Source organism: Typopeltis vanoorti, chromosome 2 (assembly GCF_054136105.1).
Source record: "Typopeltis vanoorti isolate ZY-2024b chromosome 2, IOZ_Tvanoo_1.0, whole genome shotgun sequence".
Classification (NCBI taxonomy): Eukaryota; Metazoa; Arthropoda; class Arachnida; order Uropygi; family Thelyphonidae; genus Typopeltis; species Typopeltis vanoorti.
The window spans coordinates 73439958-73464637 of record NC_143550.1 but is presented as its reverse complement, the minus strand read 5'-3'; the positions used below and the strand labels follow the sequence as shown (position 1 = coordinate 73464637).

General features: G+C 35.2%; 1 protein-coding gene across 2 annotated transcripts in view; it reads left to right on the top strand.

Moving 5' to 3' along the window:
* The window catches only part of LOC150109178 (vacuolar protein sorting-associated protein 37A-like), a 243999-nt gene that overhangs the window by 118726 nt on the left and 100593 nt on the right, over positions 1-24680 (top strand). For both annotated transcript variants that reach the window (XM_090405937.1, XM_090405946.1), the window contains exon 5: positions 6106-6187. In XM_090405937.1, coding sequence (XP_090262063.1) covers positions 6106-6187 — 82 coding nt within the window. The remainder of the gene's footprint in view (positions 1-6105; positions 6188-24680) is intronic.

Sequence of the window (24680 nt, the reverse complement as noted above, 5' to 3'; positions counted from 1 at the left end):
TATGCTAAAGCATTTGATTCCCAGGTGGGAGGACCTATGTAAAATACTAGGTAAAATGGGCATCTACGAACCATAACACACCTCTTAAAACAACTCTACAAGATGAATCAGGCTATGGTGAAGATGGATGGAAAAACATCTAAGTGGTTCACAGCCGAGAAAGGTGTGAGACAAGGATGCATACTCTCCCCTCCCTTGATCTATACAATCCTTCCGGAGAATACATTATGAGAAAGGCACTCAATGGATGCGATAGTGGTTTCTCAGTAGGTGGCAAAAAAAAGATAAATAATCTTAAGTATGCTGATAATACCGTTCTTATTGCCAGCAGCCAAGGAGAACTGGAACTCGAAGGTGGATGAATTCATTTACCTTGAAGCTCCAATAAGCACCAAGAGTAGATGTCAAACCAGAAATTAAAAGAATTAAGAGTGGGAGATGGAGCGTTAGGTTCTTTGCATTGAAGGTGATTGGTTAGTGGAATGCATTGCCTGAAAATGTGGTGAGTGCAGAAACTATGAATGAGTTTAAGGCGGTCCATACTCTCTCATGCCAAAAAGATCAAGACTTTTTTACATGAGAGTATGGACCTCCTGCAATGAGTCTTTTGACTTAGTGGAGGTCAGATGCTAATAATCATAATTAATAAATTATCTGAAACAATTTTTTTCAAATGGTGAGCATAAACTAGAAGCTATAAATCTAAAGAACTCCAAAATATTGTTTTTAAAGATAAACTATAATAATAGTTTAGAGTATTATTTTCTTTAGCAATTGGACTGCTATTGCTGTCAATAGTAAGTTGTTTCTAATAGAACAGTCTAAATTATTTTAAGAGAGAAATTTATAACATTCTGTGTAGTGAATTTATACCATATAGAAGATGGTATAAATTTCTCCATTAAAATAATTTAAGAGAGTTTCTTCCTGTGACATTTTCACCATTTAAGATTCTCTGTTGTAAAATATACTGGAGACAAGGAAGAAATAATATGCTGGAAACAGATTTAGGAACAGTTAAAGTGGGAGAATTGTTGAAACAGAGTTCTATGTCAAGATTGTTTCTTTATAGATGATTATTGAATAAGATTTCAAGTTATAAAAAAGACATTCCTTTTTTTTTTGAAGACTGATGCGTGCTTTGAAGTAAAAGTCTTCATATGAACTGATTGTATGATTGAAATGGATAACTAAATTTTGCATACCTTAAAAGGATTAACAAAGGGTTTTGCTTTGTTTGTCAAACTTGAAACTTTTTTTTTATTACTTTGAAGTTAAACTTAATTTGTGAGAGTGTATCTGTTATGAAGGTTTTTTAAAATCAAATTTTATGTAAATAGTAACCTCTATATAACTATTTTTATATTAATTAAATGGATAATAAATTTAGTTTAATCCTTCATCCAAGTGTCAGCAAACAAAGCTTGCACCTGAAAATATCTTCAGGACTGGGGTAAGGTAGTACAACACCGGGCAACTCGTAGCAAAGGTGGACCAAGCTAACATCACTCCTATCTCAGTATCTCCATTAATGCAAAACACATCTCCTTGCGGATATGTATAATGTTATGCATTAAGGGAAGAGCCACTACCCAGACTAGTTTCGACCTTTATTGAGGTCTCTTCAGTGGGATCCAGGCCCAGAAGTGGAGATACCAGGCAGAAGCAATGGAGAGGTCATCTTTACCTATAGGAGTTGCCAAAAGGGGCACCACCTTTTTATTAAATTACTCTGGATTTAGAGAAAGATTTTGGAAGTTTATTTTTCACTTCGTTAGACTATAATAAATTTAGTTTAATCCTTTATCCAAGTGCGAGCCAACAAAGTTTGCGCCTGAAAATATCTTCAGGACTGGAGTTAGGTAGTACAACACCGGGCAACTTGTAGCAAAGATGGACCAAGCTAACATCATTCTTATCTCAGTATTTCCTACAATGCAAAACACATGTCCTTGCCAACATGTATAATGTTATGCATTAAGGGAAGGGCCACTACCCAGACTAGTTTCGACCTTTGTATAGGTGAAGCAGGCTCTAAAAATAAGACGATCCCAAAAGATCGCCCAACTCAGCGTTGTTTCCACTCAGTGACAAGCTCACTCCATCACCGAGAAGAACTGCTCAGGATTGGCACTACCCAGTGGCAGGCTCACTCCCACCACCAAGCAGAGCCATAATCTCAGTGGTGACCCCACTCAGAGACAGGCAAAAACCTACCTCAAAGCAGAGCTTCTCAGAGCCAGATTCGCTCCGCACCGGTTTCAACCGTCATTGAGCTCTCATAAGTGAGTAGGTAGACCTGGACTAATTTCACATTTATTGAGGTCTATTCAGTGGGAACCAGTTCCAGAAGTGGAGATACCAGGCAGAAGCAATGGGGAGGTCATCTTTACCTATACGAGTTGCCAAAAAGTGTGCCACCTTTTTATTAAATTACTCTGGATTTAGAGAAAGATTTTGGAAGTTTATTGTTCACTTGGTTAGACTATAATAAATTTAGTTTAATCCTTTATCCAGGTGTAAGCAAACAAAGTTTGCGCCTGAAAATAACTTGAGGATCTTCAACACTGGGCAACTCATAGCAAAGGTGGACCAAGATAACATCACTCCTATCTCAGTATCTCCCATAATGCAAAACACATCTCCTTGTGGATATGTATAATGTTATGCATTAAGGGAAGGGCCACTACCCAGACTAGTTTCAACCTTTATTGAGGTCTCTTCAGTAGGAGCTAGGCCCAGAAGTGGAGATACCAGGCAGAAGAAATGGCGAGGTCATCTTTACCTGTAGGAGTTGCCAAATGGTGTGCCACCTTTTTTTTTAAATTACTCTATTTTTAGAGAAAGATTTTGAAAGTTTATTTTTCACTTGGTTAGACTATAATAAATTTAGTTTAATCATTTATAAGAGTGTGAGCAAGCAAAGTTTGTGCCTGATAATATCTTCAGGACTGGGGTAAGGTAGTACAACACCGGGCAACTCATAGCAGTAGTCTAACCAAGTGAAAAATAAACTTTCAACATCTTTCTCCAAATCCAGAGTAATTTAATAAAAAGGTGGCACACCTTTTTGCAACTCCTATAGGTAAAGATGACCTCGCCATTGCTTCTGCCTGGTATCTCCACTTCTGGACCTGGCTCCCACTGAAGAGACCTCAATAAAGGTCGAAACTAGATTGGGTAGTGGCCCTTCCCTTAATGCATAACATTATACATATCCTCAAGGAGATGTGTTTTGCATTATGGGAGATACTGAGATAGGAGTAATGTTAGCTTGGTCCACCTTTGCCTACGAGTTGCCCGGTGTTGTACTACCTTACTCCAGTCCTGAAGATATTTTCAGGTGCAGACTTTGTTTACTCACACTTTGATAAAGAATTAAACTAAATTTATTATAATCTAACCAAGTGAAAAATAAATTTTAAAAATAATTAAATGGATAATTTTCCTATTAGTTATATTTTTTGGCATTAAGGTAAGTGACTGTAATAATCAGAACAGTGTTAATAAAAGAATAATGGTTTCCCAAAATTAAGGTAAATAAATTTTGGTATTTGAAAAGAAACCATTACTCATGGTACAAACCTTCAGGTGCAGTAAATGGAAGTTTAAGATAAATATATATATATATATATATTTATAAAAATAAATTTAACTGACTAGAACCCGAGAAAGTATAACAAAAACCTTTAATACATCACAACTAGTTTCATCGGTGCTCCGATGAAAGGTTTTTGTTATACTTTCTCGGATTCTAGTCAGTTAAATTTATTTTTATAAATGTATACATCCCGAGTAAATCCTAATTTCAACAATATATATATATATATATATATATATATATATATATATTTGCAGCTTGGTGTAAAATCATTTTTTGTAAGACAAGGATACACACACTATCTCCACTTATTCATCATCTGTATTGATCACATTGTGAAGGAAAGTGGCATTACACCTGACATCAGTATCAGCAGTGTTAATCACAATTCATAAATTCATGCAGCTCTTAACTTGAATAACTGCATTTACAAATTTCATGTGAAATTCAGCCATACAAAGACAGACCACGAATATAGGCAGGAATATGAAAGAAAAAAAAAAACATCTGCTGTTTTCTGAATGGAGAACCTAAAATATTTCAGCTGTTTAGGCACAATTTTTTTAGTAAAGGCAAATTAAATATCAAATACACATTAGAATTAGCAAATTTGGTATAGTAGGAGTCAGTTAAATTAATTTCTTTCTTATCCCATATAAATTTATCAAAACATTAAACTTGCTGTATGTGAAAGTGCTGAAATCAGTTTTAACTTTTATGGATTTGAGAGCTGAGTTAGAATTAAAATAGTTGATCATAGACTAATGATGACCACAGACATGAGAGTTCCGAGAAAAATTAAGAGAGTGGGCAAATTGCATCAGTGGCAGAATTATATTAAATATGAAGATATTAGGAAGGAACTTAACATTGCTAGCATTCAGGAATGTGTAAATAAAGTTAATTTCAGATAGTCAAGTCACTTAAACAAAAAAAACAAAAAGGAGGGGAAAGGTTAGTGGGGGGAAAAAAAGTGTTTCATGCCAAGATGGCAGGAAAAAGACCCAGAGGAAGGCCAAGATGTTGATGGATTAATGCAGCTAGAAGTAAGTGTTTTAGAGAACTGAAATATAAGATCTGACCAGTGGTGGCTCATGGCTTAAAATCGTGGGGGGTGCTGTAACTTCCGAAATATACATACACTCTGTAAATGCAGTGTATATACGTTTTTGGATAAAATATCAAAATTATGGTAAAAAATTAAATATGAAAAAATATTATTTATTATTGATAAAATTATACAGTTTGGTATAATTCAAAATTACTTAAAAATAAAATATATTTTTCTTGTTTTGTTTCATGAAAAAATATTGCTTATTATCGATAAAATTATACAGTTTAGTATAATTGAAAATTACTTAAAAATATAATCCATTATCATAACCCCAGTAATGTTCTAAAATAAAAACTAACAAATGTTATGTCTTTAATTGTAATGTCCAAATATTTAAAGAGAGGGAGTAAACACGATAAGCACTATAACGCTCTACTTCTGGCGCAAACTGCATATAAACAACAATGGAACTGCGTGACGGACAGTGCCACATCACGCTAATAGTTTGCATCTCACTGATGTGTATATGCTTGCATGCATAGCAACATGGCACTGTGGTAAACACGGTGCTAGCGTCCTTCGCCCTCCTAAGTGCTACAGGATGGATTTTTATACAAAATAAGAGAATTGTAAAGGATTGTTGATGATAAAATTAAATATTACAAGCAGATATAAATAAATTAATATATTTATGTATCAAGAAAAATTTGGAGTGCTGCAGTTCCGCAATGCCTATGCACGAGCTGCCCGTGGATCTGACAATATTGGAATCTTGCAAATAACAGATTACATTGGTGGAAAATTGTTAATAGGAAGTTAGTGTTGCATGATTACAGGATTTTATAATATCCTGTATATCTTTTGAGGTTGTGAATCAGGAATTTCATGATGATAAAAATCCTTGCACTTTTGTTAGTTTTGCTTAATGAAAATTTTATGTCCTTGTAGTGAATAAGTTGTACTATTTCCTGCTTAAAGATTTATGAACTTTTTGGGATGCATTTCACAAAATGCGACTGCCTATTATATTCCTTTTGTCTGTCTGTCCATTGTGTTCATAGGTCCTATCTTTACACATATGATATCTCTGCTCCAGCGTGATAAATTTTAATGAAATTTAGTTGGATCCTTAAATGTTGTCAAGGTGTTCATTTAAAATCTTACTTTTTAGAGGCAAAACAATTTGAAATGACATAGAATTATATTTTTTCAAACATTTGTAATATCATTCAAGAAGCTATTACAAATTCATTTTGTTTTATTTTATAATTTTTAAGTTTCATTTATTCATTAATTTTAATAGTACGAAGTAGTTTTAATGTTAATTTAATTCAATAAATTGGCTTCCAAGATTATTATTAATCCAATTATTAAAAAGTAATTGATATATATATATATATATATTACCTAACTTATGAGAATTGTTTCTGAAATATACCTTCTTCTTAAGGTCTGTAACTTTTCCTGGAAGTCCAAGTCCTGAAATGATATATGCTGCAAAGCCACTGTATCAGCCATTACCAAGTCTTACTGTGAGTAATAAGAAATTTATCATTTATATAAGTTAATTCTTCGTTAGGATGTCAGTTTATTTCTGTTCTTATTCTAATATATATATTTTTTTGATAAGGATAATGGGATAATTGGTATGCATTCCTTTTTTTTTTTCATATGGTTGCAGTTAAATCACAAATGAGAAATCATTTGGGAATTTGCTTCAGCTGTATATTTGTGCTTACTGTATTTTTTCTCAGATTTCTGGAGCAGTTACTCAGAAAAATTATTATCAAGTTATCTTCTGACAAAACTACAACAGAAAATATTGGAGGAAGGCAATTATGAGTACATTTCATGGAAATATAAAAAGCCATTGGAGACTTGAAATGTTGAAAGGCAGCTGGAGCAGTGATATGTTGGCATAAAAGTTTATTATAGCATAGAAGAGATTTATGCAGTTATACTGGACAGAAAAGATTAAAAAAAAATTTTAGGAAAAACTGGAAAAGAATAAGCTGGATTTAGGCAAAGTAGTGCTTTAAATGTTTAAATGGAAATATACAAGGAATTATTTAATTTTTGTTCATTTCAAAAATATGTACCATTCAAAACCTCTAAACAAGTGGTTCTTAATTTGGATTGTGCTTCCCCCCCCCCCCCCCCCCAGATGCTGTGAACTCTGAGGGAGGTGGTCAGTGTTAGGGGACACTGAGTAGGGATGGTAAGCATTATAATACTACTAATATAATAAAAGCAAAAAAATTCCATACTTAATCTAGCATCCCTATTTATATTGTATGTTTTGCAATACTGTTCAAATTTATTCACTACTTATTTTTTAGAATTTTTACGTTGAAAGTTAAGTAATTGGGCTAATTTTAGTCTGAATTTTCTACATTGAAAATAATTAATTTTGTGCTATTTTTAGCAGAATTCACTACTTTTATAAGCTTTATCTGCTACTTTTCCTAATGCCTATCTGACAATTCTGGTTCATAGTTTACATCTAGCCTGTGGTATCGTGTGGTGCACTTCATCGATATTGTGTAGCCCATTAAAATGAGTGAAAAAAAAGTGTCGTCAGTATTCAAGTGAATATTTAAAATATAGAGTTATTTCATCTATAAATAATGAGCAGTTACCATTCTGCTTAATATGGGAAAAACCTTTCTCAAACGAAGGAATGAAGCCTTCAAGAATGATCGAGCATTGAAGAACAGAGCATCCAAATGAAACAAAAAAAGATGTGGCGTACTTTCAAAAAAAGATGTGGCAGAATTAAAGATTAAATTTAAAAATCATCCTGGACTTAAAGAGGTTGGTTGCAAAACAAAGTAACCAACAAGAGAAAGGACTTGTGGCTTACAAACTTTCAGAATTAATTGCCAAATGTGGAACGCCACATACTATTGGCGAAACTCTTATCTTACCAGCTATAAATGAAGATTTAGATATGATGATTGGCCCAGGTAAAAGTAATATGACGTTGTCAGTTCCTCTCAGCAATAATTCAGTATCAATAAGAATAGATGAAATTCTAGACATTGCAAAGGACATTGAAAACAAAAAAACATGATGATGATTTAAAAACCATAGAATTTTCTTTGCAACTCGATGAGACAACTTTATGTGAATACAAAGCTTTGTTAATAGCCTATGTTCATTATATAAAAAAACTAATGAAGAAATTATTGAAAGTTTCTATTTGCTGACCAACTGAAAATTGACACAGGTTCTACAATTTTTAAGGTCGTTAAAGACTTTTAATGCTAAAAACATTCCTCTCACGAATATTATTGCATATTCAACTGATGGAGCACCAGCTATGATTTGTCATAACCTTATTTTTATAGCACATTTAAAAGAAGCAGTTCAAAATGTCTTTACAATTCACTGCATTTTTTGTAGACAGCACTTAGCTGCAAAACATCTTAGCAGTAGATTACATAAGACTTTGGATGATGATGATGATATTAAAGCAGTGAATAAAATAAAAGCCAATTGAATACCCATATCTTTTAGGAACTTTGCCATGAAAATGAATTTTAGCTTCTTTTACTTACACTGAAGTTAAATGGCTCTCAAATGGAAATGTCTGTGACGCTTTAATGAGCTCTATGATACTGTTTGGTAATTTCTTAATTCACTTAATGAGAACATGCCTAATGTTCTAAAAAAGGAAAAGGTTGACATTGCATATATTTCCAATATTTTTGACGAATTAAACGAGGTTAACATCAAACTGCAGGGAAGCAACATGAATCTGATTAAAGCAAAGGGAATCATAAACACTTATCAGCAAATAAACTTTCTACAAGCAGAGCATTGGAAGATGAGATTTTCTGCATGATTGATTGCATGACTGATTTTCTGGTGAGATTTTCCCCAAGTCTACAAATAATAGATGATGATTTATTATTAGATACAGATTTGGATTGCTATTGTTCCCATCTTCTGACACTGAAAGAAGACTTGATGAGCTTGAAATACCCAATTGAGTTATAAATCCATTTCTTTCTGATGCCACTTCTGTTCTTCCAAATTTGTAGGAAGAATTTATTATTATCCAGGCCTCCATGGAGTCAAAGACTCGTCGTGAGAGATCGTTTTTAGGAAACACAAAGTTTATCATACCACTCCTTGAACCTATTGACCGTTCCTGCTCTAACCACTCTCTCAGGCAATGCATTCCACGACAACACAACCACCCTCCATGTAAAGAAACCACTCCTCACCCTCTTGCATACAGCCTCTTTTTGTAAATTCCAGGAATGGGCCCTTATCATCATTCCTTCCTGCTGTTCGACCAAGCGAAAGAACTCCCCCAATGTCTACCCTGTAACTGCCTCTCAACAGTTTAAAAGTCTCAATCATATCACTTCTCCTTCTTATATCCACCAAACTCTGCGATCCACATTCCCTCAGTTGCTCCTCGTAACTGACATTGTACAGTCCTGAAACCATCTTTGTTATCTGCCTCATTTATCCCCTTCTGAGTGTGAGTGTGGTCTGATCAGGGTCTTATACAACGGAATGATAACTCTTTTATCTCTGCAGGTCAGCATCCTTTTCAGTATTGCAGCAATCCTCTGGGTTGCCTTCACCACATTTGCAATATGCTCCCTGAATTTCAGTTTTTCTATCCATCATCAGCCCCATGTGATTGATCTCCCCCTACTTCCTCCAGTATAGATCCTCCAATCGAGTATGCATCCTACCATCGATGGTTCCCAAACTTCAAGACTTGACATTGTGCTGCATTAAACCGATAACCCCATTCATTTGCCCATCTGCATTATTACTGATAACCCTTCCCAGCTGATAACATGATCTGCAAACAAATGAATATTATTACACCCTGATAACTTAAGAATGTAAAAGTTTTGGTTATCTTGGTGTAACAAGAAGAAAGAAAAAGAAGAAAAAAATAAAAACCCTGTATAAGTAGCTAATACATAAAATTTAAACAAAAAGAAATATGCTTGCATCCAAGTGAAAATTATAGCTGAAATTGTTTAACTAAATAATAAATAAGGGAATTTTATTACAGTTGAGATATGAAAAAAATAGGTTAAGTATGACAAAGAAGATTAGTCATAAGAATTTGTATGTGAGAGGTTAGAGATTAAAATATTCAAGTAAATTCCTAGAAAATTTTGGAAAGGGGATTAATTTAGAAAATAAGACATAGAGGCTAGCGTAAACAGAAGACTATCGCTCAAGGTGAATTCCCGAAGTGAGACGTCGTCGCGTGCATGCGGATTCAAGCATGTTTTGGCAGAAAAAAATGCCACTCTAATTGGCGAGTGAAATCGACTCCAGTAAAGGGGGGGGGGGAAGAAATTGAAGAAGGTGCCGGTAGGGGCCACTTGTATAAAAGAGTTAGGAACCTCCCCCACAAGGCTTTTTTTGATTCCTCAAAAGTTTCGTATAGGTTTCACGGGTTTTCCTGAGTGACGGCTTAGGAGTTATCTCCATCTGACACAACAAGGAAACAAAGTGCACGGGATTTCAATTCTGTGTTCTTATTGCAAGAAACAAGGATCGCCGTATACTTAAAAGAAGGAAGATATTGTCTATGTGTTTTAACATCAAGTAATCGTAATGAAAGAAAGAAATCCGTAAAGAAGTCAGTGCCCACGTGGTGAGTTTCACAGCCGTAAAAATAGATGATCCTATGTGTGTCCGTAATTCATGCACGAAAAATAAAGATCGTGAGAGCCCTGTTTAATGCCAAAAGAACTTAAGTGACAGATCATAGAAGAGTTTGTTCTAGAAAGGGTACAATTGAGAAAGGTAGCAACTAGTGTAGAAGATCCAAGTCAAAAGAGGTACTGTAAAAATCTAGTGTTAATTGAAATCATATGTATTTGTAATCATTATTCAATTATTGGACAGTTGAAGAAATTTAAGAATTAAGCTAGGACTTTAGTACATGTCAAATTAGAATGAGAGTAAGCTTGATAATATTATTTAATAAGTATTCATATGCCTAAGGATTTATGTATGTGTATTGTATTTCTATATGAGAGTTTTAAAGGTCAAAGGTATGTGTTAGCACAACAAAAGGATAGTTTAACATATATTGTTTTAAGTAAGTTAAATAGAGTAATCTGATAATATATGTCCATGGTAATACTGTATTATAGAGAATTCAGACTAGCATAGGGTTAACTAAAGTGTTAATTAGTTCTGGGATTATATAGATTTGTTGTAAGCATAGAATCTGTTATGGCGGCATGATTGCAAATCCCATATAGGATCTTAGCCTAATACTTGTATGTTGCTAATGTTAATTTGTAATTATTTTTCTTAGTATTGAATTGATTTTATATGATAGAAATTGAATTGTACCATGTTTAAGAATTTAATAAACTTTTGTTCATTGAAATTACAGTAGTCTGAATTTGCTGCCCAATGCACTACTTGAAAAACGTACGAACCTAATCATGCAGGGGAAATATTTTGTTAAGTTACGAGATAAGGATCACGACTGCATATTAGTTTTATACTCAGACATATTTTGGTAATTGCTCCTTGTTTATGAATTATATATCTTAAACTAAATGTCCTGAAAGGTGCAGTATAATATAAATATTAGGGACACTAAGGGGAGGAAAAGCTTGAGTATTTGTATTTGGGTGATATCTCGTACATAGATAAGTTTTAGATAAAGATAAGTAGAGTTTCACTTCTTATCTATAATTGAAAGATAATTTTAGATAATATAAAGATAATTGAAAGTATAAAAATTGTAGATAGGGACACAACAATATCCCCTTGCAATCCATTGACAATGTCATTGATATAAAGGTTGAACAATACAGGTCCCAGTACTGAGCCCTGTGGAACACCATTTGTAATCTTCTGCCTCCTTGATATTGCCCCACCATTCACAACTGTCTGATACCTATCAGATAGCCAATCCTGAATCCAGTTGACTAACCCGACATCTAAACCCACGTGCTGCAACTTAAATATCAGCTTATCATGTGGCACCCATGATAAGGTGCCACATGATATATAAAAAAAAAAAAAAAAATTGGCAGTATATGCCTTTCCCGCATTAACTTGTCACTTTATTATAAAAGGCAATTATATTACTATAGCAAGAGCGCTCCTTAACAAATGCATGTTGATTCTCACAAATAACATTACTCTCATCTGCCCAACGCAGTATATAGTTCCTCACTAATTTCTCCAAGACCTTAACAACTACTGATGACACACACACAAACTGGCCTGTAATTAGACACTTACAGTCTGTTACCACCCTTGTGCAGCAGCACTATCTTACCTTCCATTCCTTGGGTACCTTTCCCACAGCCAGACTTTTATTGAAGAGCCAGGTCAATGGAGCTGTCAGTTCTTTAGTACATTCTCTCAAAACCTGTGGTGAAATATCCAGTCCCACAGCTTACTGGTATCCAGAGTACTCGGAATTTGGAACACACTCTCCTCTTGCACCTCTAAACCCTGAACCTGCACTATCCCTCTAGTATTAAACCTTCTTCTTCTCCTGGATGAAATACTCCAATAAAGTGCTCATTAAACAACTCCACTATGTCCTCTGCATCAGTCACTCTATTCCCATTTTTATCCCGCAGTGTCATTCCTCCACAATCATTTCTTAGTGCCAATCTCTTCTCATATTCCAGTTTTGCCTTCCTCACCATACTGGTCACACTCCTGGTCTGCATCTTATATTCTTCATGTATCTGCCCTCCACCTCTCTCCTTATATCTCTTCCATAATCTCTTTTTCAACTGCAGTTCCTGTTTGTCATCCACTTTACTCCAAATTGTGTCTGCTTCTTCACTCGTGGAATACAGCTTACTATTGCTGCTAACAAATATCCTTTCATGATTTCCCAAGCACTAATGATATCCTGGCTTTCCAATTCTTCCCTCCATGGAACTGCCCCTAGTTGATACTTAACACTATTATAATCACCTGCCTTATAATTCCACATACATTCCCTTTTCTTTGATACACATGCATGTCTCTTCATTTTCCAAGTCAAAACCACACGGTCAATCTCTCCAACTGGTGGGAGAGACGTCATCTCACTTATTATCAGCTCTTCTGACGCTATGACCAAATCCAAAACTCTTGAACCTCTTTTCCCTCTATGTTGCCTAAGACATTTGTCCCTCAAGAATTCTAGAAATTCCATTCCCTTATTTCCTCTTCCCAACTTATACTGCTGTAGTTAAAATCTCCCATAATAGTTCTTTCTTCTTTTTAGTCATTCTTCTTGCACTTGCCAAGCTCATCTGCCTAAACATCTCCTGCTCCCCACCCTCTGTGCACCCTGGTTTATAGCAACACCCCACTAAATATCCTGTCTTGGCCATTTCTACCTCACACCATATGCTTTCAAAACCATTAGTGTCACTGCCTTCCAAAGTCTCCACTCTTAGAGGACATAAGTCATCACTTATCATAAGCAGTACTCTGCAACCACGTTTTCCTTTCCTATCCTGCCGAAAAATGCTCTACCCTACCACTTCAATTCCTGTTATTATATCATCCTCCGTCAACCATGTCTGAGATCCCAATAATCTTTGGCCAGGCTGACGCTGTGAGTACCACCAATTCATCTCCTTTATTTTGGATACCCCTGGCATTAGTATAGAGCAGTGGTTCCTAACTGGTGTTCCCGAACTGGTTAGAAGTGTTCTGCCGATGAAAGATGTCACATGACACAGTTCTGAGTGTAATTGGCTACTCTGAATAAAAATGTCGAGAGAATTATTTCCGTTATAACAGAACAATTAATAATATTGGAAGAAAAGATTTTAAGTTACTTTCCATCCTTAAATACACACAATTATGACTGGATACGAAATAAATTTAGCACAGTTAATACATTGAGTTGTGAACTTTCATTACAAGAAGAAGATTTATTTACCTTACCAATGGATCGTACTCTAAAAATGAAAGTCTTTGAAATAACTCGTGAGAAATTTTGGAATTTTGTCCAAGCTGAATATCTAGCTCTCTTCACAAAAGCACTGAAAATTTTGTAACAGTTTTCGACGTCATATTTGTGTGAGCTTGGTTTCTCAATATTAACCCATATAAAAACTGAAAAGTGTGAAAAACTTACTGATATGGACAATGATATGGGGTTAGCTATATCACATATTAGACCTGATATTGCTGAAACCTACAAAAGCCGACAAGCTCAAGTATCGCATTGAAATAAGTTCCATTTTTATAAAAGGCAAGTCCATGCATGTGTTTATTGTTAGTATGACCATAATGCTTTTAGTGTTCCCCAAATTTTTCTTATAATCAAAAGTGTTCCGTGACTTTGAAAAGGTTAAGAGCCACTGGTATAGCACATTAAAATGTGACTGCTTCTATACCAATCATTGTCCCCTCTCGACCCACTGGACTTAGTGTTACCTGATCCTGATGTCTTCCCACAAGAGGCCACCTCTGCTACCATCCACCCTGGAAATTCTAGTTTACCTGCATTGACACACTGACTCATTCAGAAAACAGCAATCTCTCCAGATGCCTTCATCCTTTCTCATTCAAATGCGAAAGGACGAAGGCATCTGGAGAGATGCCTTTGTCCTTATGATAAAATTCCCCTCTGAATTTTATCATACTGCTTATGATAAAATTCCCCCTCTGTCCTCAAACGTCCTCCAAGCATCCACATATTTCAATCCTTTCTTCTGACACATTCTGGCTATTATGCTATTTCGTATTACTGCTTTTCTATTCAACTCGTCACTATGATACCTGGGGAACACACACAATCTTTCCTCTCTGTGTTTTCTTTTGCACAACCTCAAGCAAGAATCTCAGATCTCGCGCCGCCCGATTTACATTGTTTCTCAAGTCATTTGTGCCCACCATCACAATCATTTCATCCATCCTTGCACCCCCTCTTAATTGCCATAGCCACATTTCCTATCATCCCTCCAGGCAAAGATACCTCTGGCATGCTATCTTGCACACCTGAGATCATTGTGTCTTCATACATCACACCACTAACCATTATGTTCCTTGATTGCTCACTTGCATCCCTCACTCTCTCTTTCTCTCTGTGTTTCCCTACTTACCTACTGTCCTGGCATCACTCTATCCCTGTTTCCAGCACTCGCGTTTCCTCTCGCTGACTGTTTCCATTCTCCCCTCTTCTATCACTCCCATAACTCTCTCTCACTCCCTCTCTTCTATTGTTTCTATTCTCTCCTCTTCTAGCATTCCCATACCTCTCTCTCATTCCCTCTCTTTCCCACTGTTTCTATACTCCTCTTCTATCATTCCCAAACCTCTCTCTCTCATTCCCTTTCTCCTACTGCTTCTATACTCTCTTCTTCTATCATTCCCAAAACTTTCTCTCAATCGTACTCTGATTTGCCTTCATTCATCTCTTCCATTCTCCTAATATCATCTTTCATACTTCCCATCTCGTTCACAAGACATTCCACCTCCTCTTTCAGCTCATCTATCCCTCTCTGCAAGTTAGTCACTCTTACTCGCCATTCATTTACCCAATCAAAACCATCTCCAAAAACTTCTCAGTCATTCAAGCCTTCCATGCTCCCGACTCTTATTTTCTCATTCATATTTCGCTCATCATTCTCTCCTATCATACTACTTGTCTCCCGACATTAATTTCCCTTCCCTGAAGCAACTAGGTCAGTTATCGAAATATTTAATTCATTGATTTCCTCCCACTGCCTGCATTTTGCACATATACATACTCCCCCTTCTCTCACCCGCCACATATCCAACTCCCAGGAAGCATACGTGCTGCAAACACTGCATGCTACAAAGTCCTTTATTATGTTACGTATAATAGAGTTCTTAAATGGCAGAGAACTTGGTGACACACCATTTGTGATTATCACCTTTATTGACTTAAAAATGATTTTGAAGCTCAAGTACAATTTCAGCAGTGGGGATATGAAAAATTCTGGTCAAACATGCAATGCAAGTATCCTCAGCTTTGGCAAGAAATAAAATTACTGCTCGTTGCTTTTTCCTTCTTCATACTTAGTCAAGAAAGGATTCAGCATCGTGTTGCAATTGTTAGCTAAGGCAGCAAAATGGATTTGCAAATAAGTGAAAGAGGAGACTTGAGACTTCGTTTGTTGAACATTGAACCTGATATTGAAAATTAGCAGGATCTCATCAGGCTCAGGTTAGCCATTTATGACTGGCTTATTAAATACAGTAAGTTTACATCTTTTTTTTTAGTAAAAATTAATTTGTATTAGTCATTAATTTTTAATTTTCAGTTCAAATATGTTGATGGTAATTTAGGTTTGCATAATAATATATTATAATTATCTTATTGAGTCCTTGACCTAGTGTAAAATTGTGCAGGTGGCACTGGGCCATACAAATAGTCAAAAGAGGATACTAGGCAAAAAAGGTTAAGAACCACTGCTCCAAACTGTGTGTGGTTTATTTCTGTTGCAATTTAGTAGTTAGAATTTGAAGGACACTCGGGAAGATGATTTGTGAACTGTTCCTGTTATTTTCAGTGCTATTTATAGGCTATATGGATTCCATTATGTAGGAAAGCATTTAATATCTAATGTTAGCATAGGAGAGATCATGTTCAGTCCTTTATTTTATGTTGATAATGTTGCCTTCTTAAATAAAAGGATAGCAAATTGCATGCCTGGCTTAGTGGTTAACTTGTCAACTTTTTAACCGACAGAGTGGAGATTCAAATCCTGCTGTGAATGTGGATGTTTATGATTATTTTTAGGTGGGAGATGAGGTTGCCTGGTGTGAGACCACTGTCCCACTTAGTGAAGGCCTGAAAAAGTTCCACATTTAGTTCCTAGAGAAGGGTTTCTGGATTATGTAAAAAATACAAATCCTTAGCCCACCTGCAGTGCTAATGTTACAATCTTTTATGGGTGAGTGTCACTTATGTTCATTAGTGAACATATAAACCGGCTAATGCGTTTAAATTTTTACATAAAATGACAAATTTAACATGGAAATAGATAGTGGAATAAATAAGGCTGGTGTAGACATTAGTTAAATAACTTTATATGAAACAAGAGAGAATGCATTTTAAACACCAAGCATCAATATGAGACACCATTCAAACCAGACCCATGAATTTGTAACTCATGGGTCTGAGAGATAGGTTAGAAATAAAACAGTTGATAAAGATTGGAGATCACAGATATGAAAATTGTTCTGAGAAAAATTAGGTAAATAGAGCCATATAAAAAAAAAAAATTAAAGGAATCTGAATTACTAGCATGAGAGAAATGTAAGCAGACCTAATCTACAATGGCATGCACTTAAAGACAGTGGATGTGGTTAATAAAACTGATGTTGGATTCAAAGATATGAGGAAGACCAAGATATGGATGCATTAGTGCAGTTACTGGTTGGCTGGGTGTTTGTAAATGTCTTTAGCTGGTAGATAAATATCATTACCTACCATCTGGTGTGAGACTACAATTCTTCTTATTGGAAGTCTTAAGTAGCTTGATCTCTGAAACTGGAAAGCCAAATTATCCAACTTTAGCTCAACCATGATACTTAAAATGTACAGTACATGTGCAACCTTAAGTTGTGAGTAGGATTCTCATTAAAAAAAAAAGGGAGGGGGGTTTTAAGATAGAAAAGTAAGAGGTAATATAGATCACTTAAAAAAAAACGCTAGGAAACTAATAATGAAAAGTAATTGTTTGATTGTCATAATTAGTATAAACCAAAAATGATGATGGTGGTATTTCTTACAGTACTTGCATTGGAAGTGAATGCAGTGCAAGTATTATAAGTTTTTAAAATATGTATTTATAATTAGTTGAAGATTGTGTAATATAGATATCCTTTCAAGTGCTAGCATTTCTTATCCATTAGATTAAATAGTAATTAATTTACAGTATACAAGAAGATGTTATAAAGTTTGTACACCGTTATTTTTAGAAATCCTTGTGTTATGTTATCAACAGCTTGTTAGAGGACTTGTTAATGTAATAAAGGTAATTATTTGGCAATTCACATGAAGTCCACTTATTATAAAATTTTTATAATTCATAAAAGTCATTGTTTTCTCCTCAGCCCTTTATTCCATATTGTAATTATCATCATCATTGTCTCTGTAACATGGAAACGATTATGAGGAAAGAACGATTTTGTGTTCGTCCCGTTCAGACTTATCAAGCATGTACAGGGATGCTGCATAAGTAAGGCACTAGATAAGAAGAGATATCTGCAAGTTGTCCAACTGTGTTATGCAAACTATAGAGAAGGATTACAACAAAAAGCATGCAGGTAACTTATGTCTGTACACTAATGCCAAGATTATAAGAAATGAAGAGGTAAAATTTGTATCCTTGGTTAATGAGACCTGGCTATCAGAGGCAGGCATCCTAATTGGTATCAAGTGTAAAGGGTACAGTATTCTTAGGAAGGATAGACAGGAGAGGGTATGTTGTTTACGATATCATTTAACTTGAATCCAGTTAGAGTTGAGCCCTATGACTTCAATACCAGTAACAGTTTTTTATGTAGCAGTGAGTTTGAAGCCGTTCGATCCAAGGCAGAGGCTAACAAGATCAAATACATAGTGGGGTGTTATGGATCTAGTGGAATAGTTGCAAATGCATTACTGAATGAAGATAATAGGTGAGAAACAAGTAATCATAATGGGGGACTTTAATTATCTGAACATTGATTGAATAGCTATGAAATCTCATGAGAAGAATGGAACCGAATTTATTGAACTATTGCAAGGCAACTTACTGAGTGTGACAGAAGGAACTTGAGGTTAAAGCGTATTAGATCTGACTATAGTGTCAGAGGAGATTGTAGTTCAAGATGTAATTAACTGTAACTGCCTCTGGTTAGTGGCAGTGATCGTGTAGCACTCAGTTGGGAAGTAGCTGAGTTTATGAATGTCCCTTTCAGAAAAGGTCACATGCTTAACTATGAAGCAGGAAATTTTGATAAACTGAGGAATGTGCTGGGTTCTGTGCTATGGTATTGGTTGTTGGATGGGAAGGATATTGACAGTGCATGGGAAGTGTTTAAAAAATACTTAAATGATGCAATACTGATATGTATCCCTAGAGTTTAAAAATAAATAGGTTAGGAGTGAAATAGATGTGTAATTTGGTTAAGCAAGAGGTTGTAAGAAAAAGATGATGTGGAAGTAAACTATGGAGCATAAGGATGATTTCAGTTTTGAAAATTATAAGGTGCAGGCCACAAGAATGTGGCTGCACCTTATCACTGTTGTACAGAAAGATAAGTCTGAGTATGAAAAAAAACTAACTCTGCAAGCTAAAGACAACGCAAAAGAATTCTAGTGTTATGCTGCAAGTAAAAGAAGGAATGAATACAAAAAAAATAGCTGCTGATGGGACATTCACACAGATGATTAGAGCAGTTTTAGTAGATCTTGTCTTGTCAGGTGTCATCTCCTTCTAGGAAGTTGACTACCATGAGCTTCCACCATGTATGGTTTTGTGCTTCTCTTTTACATTCTTCATATGACAAAAAGGTCTAGTCCTTAAGATTTCCCATCCAATCTGTTCTTTGTCTTCCTCTTCTTCTTTTTCCTTTTATCATTCCTTCCAGAAGTGTTTTTTGTAGGGATTCATACCTTAGTATGTGACCAAAGTAGGTGGTTTTCCTTTTCTTAATGGTTTTCAACAGTCCTATCTACTCCAATCATCTCTAATATCTCTAAATTAGTTTTTTTGGCAGTCCATGGGACGCTAAGGATTCTTCTGAGGATCCACATTTCAAAGGCTTTTAGTTTATTTTCACAATTATTATTATTATTATTTGACACCTCCAGGGAGTCCAAAGACTCATCGAGGGAGGGCACCTGCTCTACGACGCTGAATCCTCCACTCAATTCACCAACTGACCGCAACTACACCACTGCCATCTACCGCCAACCACCACCAATAGTATTTCCACAGACAATCGCAAACATCCATGCCCACGGTGGGATTCGAACCTGCAGCCTTTTGGCTGGAGAGCGGATACGCTAACCACTCGGCCTGCCAAGCTAACAATATTTTGATATTGTCCAGGTTTCTGCTCCATATAGCAGTGTTGACCATACATAGCATTTGGAAAGCCTAATTCTTCTTTTTTGTGAATTTCCCTTGAGGTCAGAATGTTTTTCATGCTAATGAAGGTTGATCTAGCAATTTTTATCCTTCTTAATATTTCCTTATCACACTTGCCATTCTCTGTAATTAGTTGATCCAAATATATATAACTCTCTACTTGATGTAAAGTATTTCCTCTGATCTTAATATTTATATCAGGTATTTTCCCTTTTTCTCTTGTTACTAGCATGGTTATAGTTTTTTTAAGTTGAAATTAAGTCCATATTTTTCACTTAGTTTCAGTGTCTCTTCTAGTAGGTTTCGAAGATCTTTTTTATTTTCAGCCAGCAGTACCGTATTGTCTGCCTATCTTAAGTTGTTTATGTTTCTGCCTCCTATGCTGACTCCTTTAAGTTCTAATTGCTGGAAGATATTTTCACTATAGAAGTTAAACAATAGAGAAAGAACACATCCTTGTCTGACACTTTTCTTTACTGGGAATTCCTCCAAGGTTTCTCCTGATATTTTTATTGAGGCAGTTTGCTCCCAATATAGATTTATCAGTAATCTTGTATCCTTACATCTACTCCTATTTTTTTGATGCATTCTATTAGTTGTTGTTCATGTTGTATATTGTCAAACTCCTTTGTGTAGTCAATAAAACATGAGTAGACTTCTTTCTGTTTCTGAAGATATCTTTCTATAATAGTTATAATGTTGAAGAGGCCTCTCTAGTTCCTTTATTTTCCTGAAAACCAGATTGTGTTTCATTAATTTCCAATTTTATTTTATGTTTGTTTCTTTCTAGGATGATATATAACATAACTTTGCTGCCTGACTGATCAGACTGATTCCATACTCTTCATATTTGATTGTCTTAGATTTTTTAGGTATTGGTAATAATATTGAGTGCTTAAAATCTTTTGGCAGGTGTGCAGTTTTGTATATTTTGTTACATGTGTCTGTCATTGATCTTATAGCGTTATCATTTAAAGCCTTTAGATATTCTGCCATAATTCCATCGATTCCTGGAGCTTTTCTTGGTGTCAGTTTCCTAATGGCATTTGTTACTTCCCGGGTAAGAATAGTAGAGCCCTCCAAATTTTCTTGCAATGGCTTATCTATTCTATCATGATTGCAGAGTTCCTTTGAATACTCTACCCATCTATCCCTTATTTTGTCTTTTCCATTAGGATGTTTCCAGTGGCATCTTCAATGCAATGAGAGCCTATCCTTTTCCAAGATTTGCTAATTAGTTCCCTAACTTTTTCATGAAGTTCTCTGGTTTTGTGCTTTTTTTTTTTTTTTTTTTTTTGTCCAAAAGCTCAATTTCTTTGCATTTGTTGTTGAGCCATAGTTCTTTTGCAGTCCTACGTTCTTTCCTATCCTTGTTTAAGTTCTTGTATTCAGGACGATTTTTGTGTTTCTTTCTTCCCTCCATAATTTTCAATATCTTGTCATTCATCCAGGGTTTACTCATCTTATTTGGAAATTGTTTGTTTTACTGCATTTTTTATGCCCTCTTTAAATTTCTGCCATCTATCCTCAGTCTCATCTTTAGGGTAAGGATACTTGGTGGAATCAGGAACATCAATAGCAGTGGATTGTGCCAGTTCCTTTAAAAATTTATCTTTATTTCTTGATTTTTAAGGGAGCCAAGATCATATTTTTCTGTGTTTATAGGTTTCATTGTTTTGTTTAATTTTATTTCTGCTTTAATGACCACAGGGTTGTAGTCTGATCCAATAATAGCCCCCGATATGTTTTGGCTTGTAAGATGTTATTCCTGAATTTTTTTTAATCATTATATAGTCAGTCAGGATTTTGGAATACTGATTTGAATACAGATTGAGAATTTGTAGACTGCAGACACTAGCAAATAGGAGAAAGAGAATTGATATGATTAAGACTTACAAACTTCTGAAAGGATCTTACAGGATTTCAGTAGATGGAATTTTTAATTTTATGGTGGGTAGGGAAAGGATGTGAGGTCATCCTTGGAAATCGAGGAATGCTGTCAAGAAGGCTAGATTTTTCTCTCACAGAGTGGTGTGTGATTGAAATGGATCACCATTGGATGTGGTGTGTGCAAATAATGGGGATGAATTCAAGAACGGGAATGACAGCTAGTGCAGATAGCATATGGCCTCCCCTCAATGATTCACTTACTACCCGTAGGTCTCTCCTAATAATAATAAATCTGCAGATGTTAGTTGTTGTGCATTTTGTATGACTATATGTCCTTTGTTTGGAAGTCCTGGGTTCAAATTAAAGGAAGTGGATGAGATTAGAGATTTGGGAGTGATGGTTGACAGTAGACTGAAGTGTAGAGGGCATATTGCTAGTGTTGCAAAGGCTGCACATCGTAGTGCTGCTATGATAAGAAGTACTCTAACATGTAAGGAAGTGGTTGTGCCACTGTATAAGACACTGCTCAGACCACACTTGGACTATTGTGCTCAGATCTGGTCACCTGGTTTTCGATGTGATGTGGAAACATTAGTGGATAGGAGGAAGAAAGGTGATATAACAGAGAGAGAGGATGGTTAGTGAGAGGGGGATTATAAAAAGAGTATAAGGTGAGAGGGGAAGGACCAGAGGTCATCCCTGGAAGTTATGTAAAAGTGTGGTGAATAGTGGTGTGAGGAGCAGATTTCTTACATGTAGAATTGTCAGTGAATGGAACCCATTACCAGAATGTGTTGTTAATGCAAGAAGTGTTAAAGATATTAAGATTCTATATTATATGTTTTCAGTTGAATGAACCTCCCACAATGGGTTTGATTCCATGTAGGGTGTAATAATAATGATAATAATAACAATAATTCCATTTAGGAATCAAAGACCTTTTCAACAGAAGGAGTTAACTCGTCTTATGCAACAGTAATATGGATTTTCTTTCTAGAAACTCAGGTTTTTCATGGTGCAAAACAAAACTACCTTGAAAATACTTGCAGTTGGCAGCTATATAACATTATGTAGTTAAGATTAACTACTATCATGATTAGTTTTGTTATGTGTGAAACTATAGTACTTGGACATAACAGGCCATTGAGCCTGATACACAAATCAGTTCATGTTTTCTTATATTGTCAGGATGGAAAAGTAAGGTTGCTGAGCCTTGTTGAATGCACAACAGTTCCACTTTCCATCCAGCAAGCTTATAGGTTTGATTCATTCATTGTGGCAAACAACCAATGTGCCTCCAACTAACTGTATATTATTACTGATTTTGTTGATTAGTTGAATCTGGGATGCTTCAAAGCTGTCACATAAAGAATGTAAGAGATAAACTGAAAAACATTTTATCACATGCCTGGTGAGGATGCTAGGTGATATAATAGCCTGACCTGATTATTTATGAATTAAATTTAATCAAATCTTATTATAGTGCACTACCTGAAGAGTAATTGATAGTAATTTAAGCAAAATATTATATTGGTGAGTAGGCTCTGGTATCATTCGTCAGTCCTATGATATATTTTGATTTACGCATATGGTTACACTGATTTTGATGTGGTCTTGATTTTCAGAGATACGTTTATTTATAGATCTTCCTGTTTGTCCAAAGTAAGACAAATTACACGAACATGGTACTTTCATAGATGCCAGATAGCATCATTGGTGAGAGTTTGTCTTTTGAAGAAGGTAGCAAGTTGTGAATTTGGTTGATGGTTTGTAAGTAGCAGTGAGTTGATAATTTTTTTCATAATTTTTGCCAAATGTTGACAAACATTTAAATTGTTAGAACAATCTAAGAAAAACAACTAATTGCTTGCTGACAAATGGGTTGTTAATATGGGCTGTCCTCTAATTGAAGATGAGCCGTGAATGTACTGGCACGAGTCATAAGTTTATGATTTTGCCCAAACATATTCCATATTTAGATTTCATGCACAACATTGAGAAAAGCACCAGTCATCTGTCTAGTATTGAAGCTAATAAACTACGTTTTGAAATAGCCAAAGTGATCTATGATGCTCAACCATCAAAACTGAATATTCCACCAGCAGAATTAAAAACCCTGAATTCCTTAAAACAAAATAATAATATAGTTATCAACAGAGCTGATAAAAGCAATACCACTGTAGTCTTAGATGCTAAATCATACAATTGGGAAAACAAATTTACTGGTTCATATACACAATATATACTCCCAGCTTAATAATGATCCTACCAAAAGTGAGCTCAATAAACTCAAGTTATTGAATGAAACAACATCCATAGATCAAGAAACCATCAAAAAACCCAACATATTGGTCTTGCCTAGTATGTTGGGTCTTCAGATATTAAGTATAAAAGAAAATAAAAAAGGAAGTAGATAATTGGTATGGTGAGGAATGTAAAGTTAGTTACACAAGAAAAGAATAAATGTTATATCAGGATGCATCAGAATAATTTTACAAGAGCTGCTCTTGATGAGTATCGTGAAGCAAGAAAATAGGAAAATAAGGTACATAGAAGAAAACAAGAGAAAAAAAAAGATGGAAGAGCTGAAGTGTTTAAGAACTAAGAATGAAGTCAAGATGTTTAATGGAGAGATAAATAAAACTAGAAAAGAATTTAAGCCTAGACTGACAATATGCAGGAATGAAAATGGTGATATAATAAACGATAAAGAAAATATATTGCTCAGGTGGTAGAGACATTTTAAAAATCTTTCTTTATCTAAAGAAACAATCTTAGATAATAGTAGCAATGAATATCACTATTATAACCACAATAGTAATGATATAGCGGAACAACCACGCCTTGGAGGAAGTACAAGTAGCCGTGTCTAAATTAAAAATGGTTAAGCTCTCAGATCTGATAATTTGCAGGCAAAACTATTGAAACAAGGAGGAAGAGAATGCCTTAAACAAATTCATGAGATAATGGTTCATTTATGGTTGAATGAAATCCTCCTAAAAGACTGATGTACCAGTGTCATATGTCCAATATTGAAAAAAGGAGACCC